This window comes from Apis cerana, linkage group LG3 (genome assembly GCF_029169275.1).
Source record: "Apis cerana isolate GH-2021 linkage group LG3, AcerK_1.0, whole genome shotgun sequence".
Classification (NCBI taxonomy): Eukaryota; Metazoa; Arthropoda; class Insecta; order Hymenoptera; family Apidae; genus Apis; species Apis cerana.
This window is the reverse complement of record NC_083854.1, coordinates 561,198-575,000: the sequence shown is the minus strand read 5'-3', so window position 1 is coordinate 575,000 and position 13,803 is coordinate 561,198. Positions and strand designations below refer to the sequence as shown.

Here is a 13,803-nt window from a genome sequence, read left to right as displayed (position 1 = left end):
TTAAAAATAGCAAATTAAAAAATTATTTTAAAAAAAAATTTTACTACTTTACTACTTTAATGTTTTTGTACTTTTATTAAAAATTTAATAATAAAAAAAAATGTTTTTTATATTTATAATAATTATAATTAAAGAAATCTATAATTAAAAAAATCTGAAAAAATAAATAATGAAAATTAAGAGAATTTTAAGACAACATAAATATTATTCATATTGAATAGATTAAATTTTTATGTATCTTATAACTTTTAGATTATTATAAAAGATTTAATAAAATGATTTTAAAAACTATTTTCATTTTCATAATATTTCAATGTTTTTAGAGAAAAATTTATTATATAATTTCTAAATTATATAGGATAAAAAAAATGTTTGAAATAAATATTATTTTAAGTAACAAACTATTTAAATAACAAAAAATTAGTGCTATTTTATTAAAAAAAATGAAAATCGATTTCTGTTTCATTTAAGATATTTCTTTCCTTTTTCTAAATTTTATATTCTTTAAATAGTTAAATTTTTTGATTTATACAATTAAGAAAAAAAAAGAAAAAAAATAACTTAATCAATATCTATAATGGTTTCAATTGTTTTAACTGAAATCATTACAAATATTTCTAATGCTTTATATACCATAATGCTGATATGCCATATATATGTGCTAATTAAATATATATTATATTTAATTTCTTAAAACATTAATATACAATTAAAGTTATTGTACAAACACTGCAAAAATATCTTAAGTTAATATCTACAATTTTTCTCGTTTACGATTTGTACTGTCGCGTAAATTTTATAATTGAACAATATTATAAATGTAATAATATTGAACTTTGGATAATATTTGGATCGCCGAGCAAAGTAACATTTTTTTTTATTCCTATTTATATTTCATCAAAAAATTAATATACATTTGTGCTTAATGATAAAACTGCAATAAATATGTAAATATAAAGAAGGAATATGTTTAAGTAATTGAATTTTTACATGAATCTTTAGGCACTGTATTGTTTATATATAGTAATTTATATATACAAGATGTTAATGAGCTTTGAAGAGTTAATTGTAAAGACTAAAACAAATTCAAAATTATATACAAAAATGTCAGTTGAGACTTATTTATTAAGTTATAAGGAATTAAAGTTTATGTTAAATAAAATAAAGTGAAATCATAATAAATCAATGATATAACAAAAAAATGTTTCATTCATGTGGAATTCTGTTTATATGAATGAAATTTTATATTTAAATTTCAATTCCTATTATTTAAATTACTGTCAAATATTTTATTTATATGAATGTCTTTATACTATAATATAATTAGAAATATATATTGAATATATGATACAAAATAAATAAAAAATTAATTCATTAAGCACATTCATTAAAAAAGTTATTAGATTTTCAAAATTGGTTCTAAATTTATAATACATTTTAAAGAAATTGTTTCAAGAATTGTTTTCTTTTATATGAATGTGAACTCTTATTAAATATAATTAAATGAAAAATTAATTGAAGAGAATAACTAAATTGATTTCTAATATATACAACTTAATTTTGTGAACATACTTATATTTTAACAGAATCATATAAATGAAATTTTATTTTTTATGATTTTTTAGCATTTTATTCTTAATTCGTCTATCGAAAATTTTGACTTATGACTTATAACTTATAATTTTTAATTTAATAAATAAGCCGCAATCAATATTTCTATATATGAATCGTTTTAATTTTTAAAATCAAGCCTCTGAAAATAATCCTGTATATGGTAATATATTGTCTATAGTATATGCTAATATATAATGGTAACTTACATTCATCTTATTAAATGACATGCCATATATGTAGATTTTATCGTAGATTTAATCTATCACGTATCAAATTGTTGAATTTAACTTTGTGTTAATAGTATATATTTATGACAAATTTATATACCGTAACGATATAGAAGATTTTTATCGTAAGTTTATACTAAGATCAAATTTTTGATAAAATCTTTATATGTATGGAAGTCTACTCTTTTTATATATAATTTTCAGTTATATGAGTTACAAAATAAATTTTTTTCTATTATAATGATTATTGTTATATCAAAGAATAATTGAAGGCACGTATCAACATGCAATATATCTTTCTTTTTTTTTTCCTTTCTAATCTCTTCTTAATTAATCTCACACATTCTTGTACTACTCTTTGTACTTCTTATATAAAATTTCTAAAAGTTTTTATTTAAACTTTTAGTAAAAAACAACTTAGACAGATTTTCCATGAACACGAAATCTATATAAACATGTGTATTCAAGTTGGCCATGATTACTATGTACCCTTAGTTCCACATATTCATATGGCGTTTTAATCGCTGTATTCTACATTTAAAAATTTATTAGTTATATTAAAATGTATCTTAAAAAAAATTGTTCAAATAAAAAAATTATACTCGATCATCCTGAAATTTGTCATACAACTTTTCAATTATTTTGAAAATTATTTAAAATAACTATTTTGATATTCCATTTAAATTTCACGAATCATATTTTTCATTACTTGTTAAATTTTTAATTTTTCCAAACGTAATCTAAATACAATAAGTAAATATATGTTATATATTTATATGTTTAAATAATTATATACTATAACAAATTTATGATAATGCTTATAATATATAAAGATGATTCTAAATCTAATTTAATTATAAATTTAAAAAAATTTTAAATTAATCTTTCTTACTAATATTTTGCGATTTTCAAATGATCTTGAATTTTTATTTCATATTATTCATAACTTCTTATGATATGATTTTGTTTTATTCTAAAATATTAACTTTTATTCTTTTTTTAAATAATATGAAAACTATTTATAAATATATATAATTATACATAAATACATATAATTATAATTATATGAAATTAAAAATATGGTTTTTATGATATTTAAAATGAGAGATTTAAAATGCAATTATTTTCAGGATGATCTATATGACTATAAAATTCTTATATTAAGAATATAACTCACTTTAACTGGAAAATATTGTAAATTATTATCTGAACCTACAAATTCGTAATCACCGAATAATACAGGTTCAGAATCATTTTCATCAAGAAAACCCTGTAATAAAAATATTAATTTAAATTGTATATTTTTATATACAAAAATATTAATATATTTACCCAGACATTAAATTTTCTAGGAGCACTTCTCATTTCACTATTGGGCAATATCGATTTTGGTGCATGTTCGACTGTAAATCCAGTAATGTAAATAGAACTACGTAACTTAATTAATAAATATCCTGGAAAGCCTTGAAATGCCCAGCAAGTACCTGGTTGTATTGGATTTCCTTGTATTACAGTACGAGGATTATTATTTTCATGATAAAGTGTAAAAAAAGCCAATACTTTGAATGCCCTAGTTTTTATATCATATTTTTGTGTACAACGTGTACTAATAATTTGACCGCCTATTAATAAAAATACATATTATAGTTCAAATAATTATTCAATGAATTGAATAATATAAATTTACCGGCAGATTCTAAAGCATAGTCAACACGACCCGTTTTATCCGCATCATATATCTTTATTGCTTCTTTAACTATTTCACGCACACGGTCATCCGTTATAAGATTATTACTAGCAATCCATGATTTGTCCTGATCTGTAAAAATGAATTATTCCTATAATCTTTTCCTGCTATTTTATACATTATATCATAATATATTTTATAAGAAGAATATATATTTATTATATATTATATATTATATATATATTATATATTTTATTAAGAAGAATATATATTTTTAACTTATTACTTTGATAACTAAAAAATCAAGTACCTTTAACTTTTTCTATTTTTGATATTAAAATATCAGCATGATCAATTAAGACCATTTCAATATGTTTTTCCAATTCTTTATTAATAATATGATTCATGTATGTATTACAACATTTTAATTCTGAATAAAATTTATTCAACTTTTCCAATTGCGATTTAATAATATCAATTTGAGCATGTATATCATCTAATTTATATTCTTTTAATTTCTTTTCCAAAAATAATATTTCATTCTGCAAAAAAAAAATATATACCAATCGATATTATATATATATATTACAATACTAATTCATATAAACTTACATTAGATTGTGACCAAGAATATGTTTTTAACCATTGAAGCACTTGGATTATATCAGAAAGTTGATCCTATATAAAAATGATTAATCAATAACAGCATTTAAAAAAAGTCTTTCTTATTAAAAATAAAAGTGAAGAAATGAAAACTCTTACGGGTTTTTCCATAGTTTGATCTTCTAAATTGTTAATTTTATTATATAATTTTTCAATGATTGATTGAAAATTATTTTTTTCAAACATTTCCTCCTTTAAAAACAATTGTTTATCATTTACAACTAATTCAGATCCAAAGTACTGTGTAATAACTTTGGTTACAGGAAAAAATCTTAAGAGATGTACTAAATACCAGCTACCTGAAATATAAAAATATTATGTTCTTTATTTTTATAATTTGTTATAACTATTGAGAGAAGGATAGACAAAGAGACTCACCATTTTGATAATATCAAGATATAAAGATTAAATCCATACTCCTTGAAAAATATGAATACTTCAATTTTTTAATTACCAATAAAATAATTTTACTCTCTCTATCCTTCTCCCATTAAATTTAAATATTGATTTCATTCATTAATTTGTTTTATATATATAAAAAATTACAATATTACAAATATCTAATTATTATTATTTAATTAGAACTATATAAGTATTTTATCATGTTGCATGTCACGTTTTCTCTATCAACCTAGGATCTTAATGTGAACATTTTATATGCTATGTTTAAATTTTTTTGTATTAAACATTTTTAATTAAATTTTTTTTTATATATAAAATATATAAAATTTGTTTTTATATATAAAAACAAATGTATAATATTGTAAACATTATATTGCTATGTTTCGCTCATTATATGCGACATACAATAAACGATTTCGCAAATATGTCAGAACATATTACATCAATATATTAAAATGTATAATTTCTATTTTAGTTAGAAAAACGCGACATACAATAATGTGCATAAATGTCCACGTAATTTCTGAAAACGTTGTACATCCGTTGAACGTGATCTTATAGATACCACAGCACCGATCATATGTAAAAATAATATTTCGATATTATTATTATTATTTATTTCATTTATATTTACTTTAAAGAATATTTACTATTATTGAAATTTATATAAAATATATCCGATATAACATGATAGTATTTTTCAACATTGATATAATATTTATCGTTCATATTTTAAATATATATATATATATATATATATATATGTATCATAATATATAAATTTTACATTAACAATTAAACAAATTTAAAAAAAAAAATCAGTAATTGATTCCTATAAATACAATATAAAATAAACATTAAATAGTACAAACATAATACATTTTCATAACTTCTAAAAACTCAATTTTAGAATTCAAAACAAACACAAAAGTTGATAAATAAAAATGTTTCTCAAGGTTTATTTATTAAATTAATGCATTATAAAAAATTTAAGTTTTTCTTAAATAAAATGAGATAAAGATTAGTTAGAGATAGAGTTATCTCACTTTTATAACTTAATAAATAAACCTCAAACAACAATCTTATAACAATTTTTATATTTTGATTTCTAAAATTTATATACTCCCCCACTCTTTGCTAAAGATGTTCAAATATATTAATATTCTGTGTTCGTGTGAGTATGTGCGCGCGCGCGCATATATGTAACAAATTCAATTAAATTCCATATTGCTATAAGCTACATATAAAATAAATAAAAACCAGCAAATGAAAAAGTTTTTCAGAAATAAAAAGTATACCTAATTATTAGATTAAATTCTAACCAATGCTAAGGCATCTCGGGTAAAGACACGTTCATACCGGGCATAAAATATATTGATAAATTTTTAAACACTTTTATATATTCAATAAATAAATCGCTTCGAAAAGATGTTAAACTGATAATATCATTAAAGATGTGATAGCTCGTCTCAGTGACATCATAGGGAATATTGTGCAGAGAATCCAGACAGATAAAGGACTGATTTTGCATGATGTAAGTTCCTGAAACAAAAAGAAAAAGAAACGCCAGGATAGGTTTCACCGGTCTTCCCGAAGATGCCAAGGCAAAAATTCAATCTTGTGGATAAATATAATAGAAATCATTCTATCGATTATTTTTTATTCTTTATATCGGTTATTTTTTTAACTGAAATATGATGCAAATCAGAAAGACGGAAAAAGAAAGCATTTTGTTTCGAATTTATTTAAAAAATACAAAGCTTTAAATCTTATAATTTTTGTCAATTTTCACGAAATTGATATTTATTAGATCGAATTGTTTTTTTATTTCCAAAAATTATATTTAAAAATATTTTTTTTTAATATTAAAAATTATAAATAAATTTTTATTTTGCAAATTTTATCGAAAAGATTAAAGATTAAAAATATAAAAAAAAATATATTATATTTTTTGAAATTTCAATTTCAATTGCAAAATGAGTTTTAATTTATAATGAAATTTTTAAAATTAATTATTGGCTGTGAATTATTACAATATCGATAAATAAGTTGCACATTTCATTATTATTTGCACTTAATAGTCATTTAAATACATTAAACAATTTTATCATTTATTTTTTAATAATGATACTTTAAAATAATAACATAATTACATTAAATATTATATGAACAAGTTTTATATAAGTTTTATATAAAGTTTTCCATAACTTTTTCATGTTATTTATTATTTTATTTATTATTTATTAAAAATAGCTGTTTTAACGCAATATATAAGTAATTTCAAATCTTTCCTTTCATATAAAAACAGAGATTCTATTCATTCTTTTTATTTATCATTAATTTCTATTTTTTTCTGATAGAGGAAGATTATTATTTAATAATTTATCTCATCTATCAAATAATAATTTTCATAAATAATAAATAAATAAGGAAGCTAATCTAATGATATCAATCTGATTATCACAAAAACTATTATAGGCAAAGAATGAAAAATAAAATTTATATATATATATATATGTATATATACTATTGAGCATAATAATAAAATGCATAATGCATTTTAAGAATGTTTTAAAAATTTCATCATAAAAATTCATGTTGCAATTATATATATCATGTTTCTTTTTTAAATCTTTTTTATTTTCAATCATTTCCAATTTATAAAATTTGCAAAATAAAAATTTATTTATAATTTTCAATATTAAAAAATTTCAAAATAAAAAAATATATATTTAGATATTAAATCTTTATAATTAAAAGAAAAAAGAAAACTTGATAAATAATTACAGAGATAACAATTCAGAAATACAAATTCATTTAATAAGAATTAATAAAAATCATAAAATTCAAAATTTCATGTTCTTTAAACAAATTTGAAATTCAAAAAAATAATGATTTTCCTTTTTGGCTTCTGATTTCATATCATTTATATTATATTTCATTTAGAAAAAAATTGATATTAAAATCAAAAAGTAATCGATTTGATATAAAATAATTCATAAATAAAATATTTAAAAAAAAGAAAAAAAAGATAAATAAATATCGATATGAAGACACGGATTTCTTAATTGGCGAATCTCTTACAATGACTTAACAATTATAAAAATTTACCAGTAAACAGAAGTAATAGCAATAAGGCAATCCAAAAAACTTTTAGGCTTTTTTGATGGATCCAATTTCTGATATTGAATATGCGGCTCAATAACCATGAATCAAATAAAAGCATTTTGACCATAAAAAAATAAACATACTGTAAAGAATGATCAATATATTTCCAGATTTTAGATTCTGCAATTTAATAAAATTATTATTTTAAAATAAATTATTAATAAATTATTTATTTTGTAATATCACTATAAATAAAGCTATTGCTTTGATATAATTTTTATATAATATGTTAATAAATTATACCATATTTTTGATATTCATAAGTAGCATAATATTCTCTTCTTTTAACTGTTTTAAGTTTTAAAAACTCAAGAAATTTATTGAACCATAGAACTATAATTAATATAAAACTCATGAATTGTTGTGTTATTTTATTTCTCTGACTACAGTTCTTTGGAACTGTTTCTTCTAATTCAGCATCGGAATCAAGAGAAGATGTAATATCATATTTCCGAAAATTTATACGTTTTGATGGTAGATCAGAATATAATAATTGCCTACAAAAAAACATATTTTTAATAGAAATGATAAAATATTTTTGATTTTATATCTCATCAAAAATAATTTATGTTATTAATCATGTTTAACATATATGCAGAAAATAAATCACAAACCTTGATTCCCAGTTTTTTGAATTATCAGATTTTGCATAAATTATTTGTCGATGACTACAATATTGTTTTACATGCATTTTTGTATATTGAATTTTAGATTTTGAATCTAAACTTGGCATATGTGCTCCATAAAATTCATTCATTTCATTAATGGGCTATAAAAAATAGGAATAAAATAAAAAAATATATTATTATTAATATTATATTAATGTTATTAATATTGTTAAAACATGTAAATATTGTTGAAATTATATATCATATTATACTTACTGTATAATTTTCTACTTTTGTTCCTTCCTTTTCTTCAACATTTCTTGTTTCACATATGTCAGAAGGATCATATAAAAATTGATTAGAATCTTTCATATTTGAATGAATAGAACGTCGTGACATATTAGGCATTGCTAATATACCTGGCGCTATTTCATAACGACACTTAGAAGTTTCGGAATAGGTATAGTCCGTTTTTGGAAATACACTGATAAAAAAATTTTAAAAATTCAATATAATAAATCAATACAACATAAAAAAATATACAAAAATAATATACAATTAAATATGTTTTTACAAATAAAGATAATAATAAATAGAGAATTATTATAACGACATATTCGATATTACATACAATAAGAAATGAATCTAATTAATAAATAAGTTCTCAAAAAAATTTACACATTATCAAAATTAAATTTCAATAAATTATAAGAGTTTAATTTGAATTTTGATTTTTGAATCTAACATTAATATTAATAATGATATATAGAAAGTATTCATATTCATTATAACAAATTCCAATATACAAATATTATAGAAATTAAAAGCATAAATGAAAAACCATTTAACATAGAAATTCAATTTTTTAAACAATAAAAAATACAAATATAACAAATTCAAAAGATTTTTATAATCTTCTAAAGAATTCAAATCATGATCTATTTTTTTCTATAAACAATACAAAGTCATTAAATTAAAATAAACAATATACTAAAAAATATTAAATATTTAATAATAGATTCTATTTTAAAAGCATATGATCTTAGATATAATCTTAGAAAAATTAATGTCTATCCTGCAAATAAACAAGAATCCTTATTTTTCCAAGAGCAGGTAACTAAATATATTTTTATATAAACAATTTTCAGAATAAAGTATCTTTTAAAATTCAAACAATTTACATTATGATAATAATTTAATAATTTATAATTCAACAAAACCTTTATATCTAAAATAATTAATCCATTCAAAATATGGCATTGAGATTATCTACAGAAAGCTATACAAGTCCAAATATGAATTAAAGAAAGAACATTTAAAGAAAAAAAAAATTTTTCAATCATTTATCACAAATCCTCATTATAAACAAGTCCACATACAATAATATATTCTCAAATAGATACATATATATATATATATATATATATATATATATATATATATATATATATATATGTAAGTACATTAAATAACCAAAGCTGCCAGCACTATAACAAAATCTTTTTAAACAAAAATATCAATACCAAATATATCATTTAAAGAAATCACAGAAATATAATATCTTGAACTATAAAAATAACATTCATTTGGCAAAATACCTGAAAAACAAAAAAAACCAGCATAGAATGCAAAACTGAATTCATAAATTCATGAATAATAAATGCATATTAATAAATGCAAATTACAATAAAATTACATTGATGCATTAAAAACAAAATTATCACCAACAGAAAACAACACTTTTTGCTAACCTTATTATTATTGCTAAAATATTATTGTTAAAGCCTTATACTATATAAAATTAATCTCCAATGTTCTATTATTTATATTGATTTTATGAGTTCTATAAACATTATACATAATAAAATATATAAAAAAATAATATATCAAAAAAAAAAAAACATACAAGTAATACAAATCTATATTGATTTCATATATATAATTCAAATTACAACAATAAAGATATAATTTATAATAGTAAATAATTTATAATAATAAAAAAAAAAATTGAACAGATTATGAACTAAAAAAACTAATAATATAAGAAAAAATTTATCAAAATCTAACAAATATTTATGATCAATGTGAAGAAAAAATAATTAGAAAATTTATAAAAAAACATGTAAATATCAGCCATAAATGTTAAAAAGATCTAACTTGTTTCCGCAATCACAAAAACATTGTATAAGATATCAAACATGATTTGAATTTAATTATTATATCAAATATTCGCATAAATATAATATAATATAATTTAAATTCAATCATCACTGTAATATCACAGAATTATATTAAAAATATTTTTCTTAATTAAGAAGCAACTCTACAATGAAATATAATCAAGAAAAATTAAATCTTTGTTATTAATCATTATAAGTATATATATATAAAGCTATAATATATATATATATAAAAGAAATAAAAGAACAAAAGAAATAAAAGAAAAAAAAAATTATTTTTCAAAATGTTCATTCTATTTACTAGTTTTATAATATTAATAATTTTAATATAGAATAAAATAAATATTGTAAAATTGATGAAAAAAATATAAATTTTATTTATATTTAAAAAATTAAGTTAATTAAATTTGAATAATTCTATAATACATACTTCCACCAATCACCAGCTTTTTTATAAATTTCATGTGCAGAATATGATTTATCTGATTCTTCTTGTTCTGTTTCTTCTGAAGAATAATCACTAGTAAAAGTTCTATGTTTTTTTTTTTTATATCCAAATGAAACTTCTTTGTTGTCAGTTTGACCATTTGCAAATACTTGTTCTTTTGCTTTTTGTTGTTTAGATTGACATTCTCCTTTTTTTATATTAATAGAAGAATTTTCAAATTGCTTAGATTCATGTTCTAATGTTTCAATTGTAACTTCTTTTTTTTTTTCTATTGTAATTTCTTGGTCATTTGTTTTGTTGCAATTACTGGAACTATTGCAAAATTAAAATGATAATTTGAACAACATGTAAAATATATTTAAATTTATATATTCTTTCATTATAATAATTAATATTTTTAATATTATATATATAACATACGAAATTTTAAAACCAGATTTTTTATTATTTGCAATTTCTCCAGGAATATAAGATTTCTCCCGACTTTGACTTCTTAAATCATAATGATGTTCTAAAGTCTCTGGTTCAATTAAAGTGGTTTGTATCAAAGGAGTTCTAGAACGAGATCTACTTCCACTTCTTAATTCATAATGTCGTTGCTCATTCTCCATAGTTTTGCTAAGAAAAGTATAGATTATATTTTAAAGAATTAACAAAATATTTCATAGAATTCTGGATAATACTATAATCTATCATAATAATTAAAATTAGTATTTTTTGTTGAAAGTTATTTAAATAGGATTTTTTTGGTTTCTATTTTAAGCATATTTCTAAATATATTTTTCATATCTTTTATGTTTAATAATTTCAATCTTTATTTCAAATTAACTCGCAAAATACTGAATATATTAATACGATATTACATATACAATTAAATAATGTACTATTCTTTCTCTTTTTTTATTTATTATCTTAGAAATAATAATAGAAAATAATAACGTAATGTATATAAAATTATTAGATATTTCAAATTTCAATAATATTTTCATGACATAAATACAATTCTATTTTAAAAAAATATTTGTAAAAAAAAAAACATATATGTATAAGATATTTGTATACGTGTGCATGAGCGCGCGATCATATTTTATATATATACATATTTTGTGTTTCAGTAAAATTGCAAGAATTTTATTTAAAAATAAAATTAAAGATGTATTTTTGATTAGTAATAATATTTCAATTAAAATAAAATTGGATTTAATAGAGATATTAAAAATAAATTTTATAATAATAGAAAGAAATCTAAAGAAATCCAATTTTATAATAATACGAAATCTCATTCAGGCATTTTGAAGATAAATCGTATATAATAGACGTTATATTATTCAATAAAAAATATTCAATAAAAGATAATGTTATGACATATAAACAATGTAAGAAAATAATTAAACAAATTTGTATTTCAATGATTAACAAAAATATTAATAAAAAATTATTTTATATAATATTTAGACGTTTCGTGAGTGTTGAGCTTGAATAAGATGAAATACTATCTTTCGATTACGAGACAGTTGTAAGGCGGTTATACTACAATATACTGTATTGTATTTATATAATAATTAGAATCTGTATTTTTCGAATGCATAAATTATTAATATTAAGATTTCATATTTCCACTATCTATCTCCATGATATTCATAAAATTCATCTAAATTTAATCAATTCCTAATATCTTTAAGAACAATATCCAAAAATAAGAAAAAAATGTTATGTATATGAAGTTTATTTATAAATGTTTTATTATAAAATTATAAACAAATATTGAAATCCTCCAGATCCCAAATTGATTAATTACTTGGTTTCCCAGATCACTAGACACTTTTTTAATTCTAATTTAATTTAATTTTTATTTAAAAAAGTTTTAAAATAAAAAGTATATAATATAGAAATAAATATACATCAAAAATTAATTTAATCAAATCATCAAATTAATAATTTAATTGAGATATAATAAAGTTTTCAAGAATCTTGGAATATAATATATTCTATATTATCGATATCAAATTTAAAGATGATCATTAAATAATAATTTAAATATTTTACAAGTTTACAATTTATTTACAAATTACGAAGTATTATGTAAGTAAACATGATCAATCTCATTCTCTAATACCGAATCTGTTAAATATGTATATTCAGATCACATTCAATATTTGCTTATAACGAAATATTTAAAAACAAATTGTAATAGCATTTTTTTCTTATTTTCTTTTTGATTAGATTTCTGCAGTTTTGCCAAAAAATATGAAATGCTCATATATATGTGTGTATATATATATATATGTGTATATATATATATATATATATATATATATATATACATATATGTATATATGTATATGTATATATACATATATATATATATATATATGTATAATAGTTATTATATACACATTAATATCAATTTAATTATATCATTACCTTTTCTGGAAAACTTTTCTATTTATAGAGAACTCACCAAAAATATATGAAAGAAATTTGCGATTCTTCTTAAATGATTCAATATGTCGTGCATTCAAAAAAATATAAAAATATTCACTTTGCAATATTGATTAAATGATACAAATTGGTTCTTTTTGTTGTTGTTTCGAAACGTCTGTCAACATTTATGTCTTTCAAAAGATCCAAAATCTAACTTGAGTCTGCAACGCGTAGAAAACGACGAATCTATATGCGCGCGCATCTTACGATGATTCATTTTATAATACTCTCCCTAGTTTAATGTATCAAAGTTACCAAAAAAATCAAATTATAATAATTACTTAGTTCAAAATAAATCAATTAAATTGATATTTTAAAATAA

General features: G+C 19.4%; 1 protein-coding gene across 3 annotated transcripts; it reads right to left on the bottom strand.

Annotated features, from left to right (window-relative positions):
- Positions 1–655: 655 nt before the first annotated feature.
- On the bottom strand, positions 656–13,693 carry LOC108004107 (klaroid protein). 3 transcript variants are annotated; one of them, XM_062073276.1, is made up of 15 exons: positions 13,422–13,693; positions 11,418–11,615; positions 10,980–11,309; positions 8,646–8,853; positions 8,376–8,530; positions 8,005–8,258; positions 7,705–7,881; positions 5,953–6,135; positions 4,291–4,490; positions 4,141–4,206; positions 3,839–4,070; positions 3,529–3,660; positions 3,174–3,463; positions 3,019–3,111; positions 656–2,372 (listed from the first exon to the last, which is right to left on the bottom strand). In XM_062073276.1, exons 2-15 carry the CDS (start codon positions 11,606–11,608, stop codon positions 2,259–2,261), a joined length of 2,625 nt encoding a protein of 874 aa, XP_061929260.1. In that variant the 5' UTR covers positions 11,609–11,615; positions 13,422–13,693; the 3' UTR covers positions 656–2,258. The 3 variants fall into 3 exon arrangements, with proteins under 3 accessions (XP_061929260.1, XP_061929259.1, XP_061929261.1); XM_062073275.1 differs by having other exon boundaries at positions 13,459–13,693; XM_062073277.1 differs by lacking the exon at positions 5,953–6,135 and having other exon boundaries at positions 13,459–13,693.
- Positions 13,694–13,803: the final 110 nt, after the last annotated feature.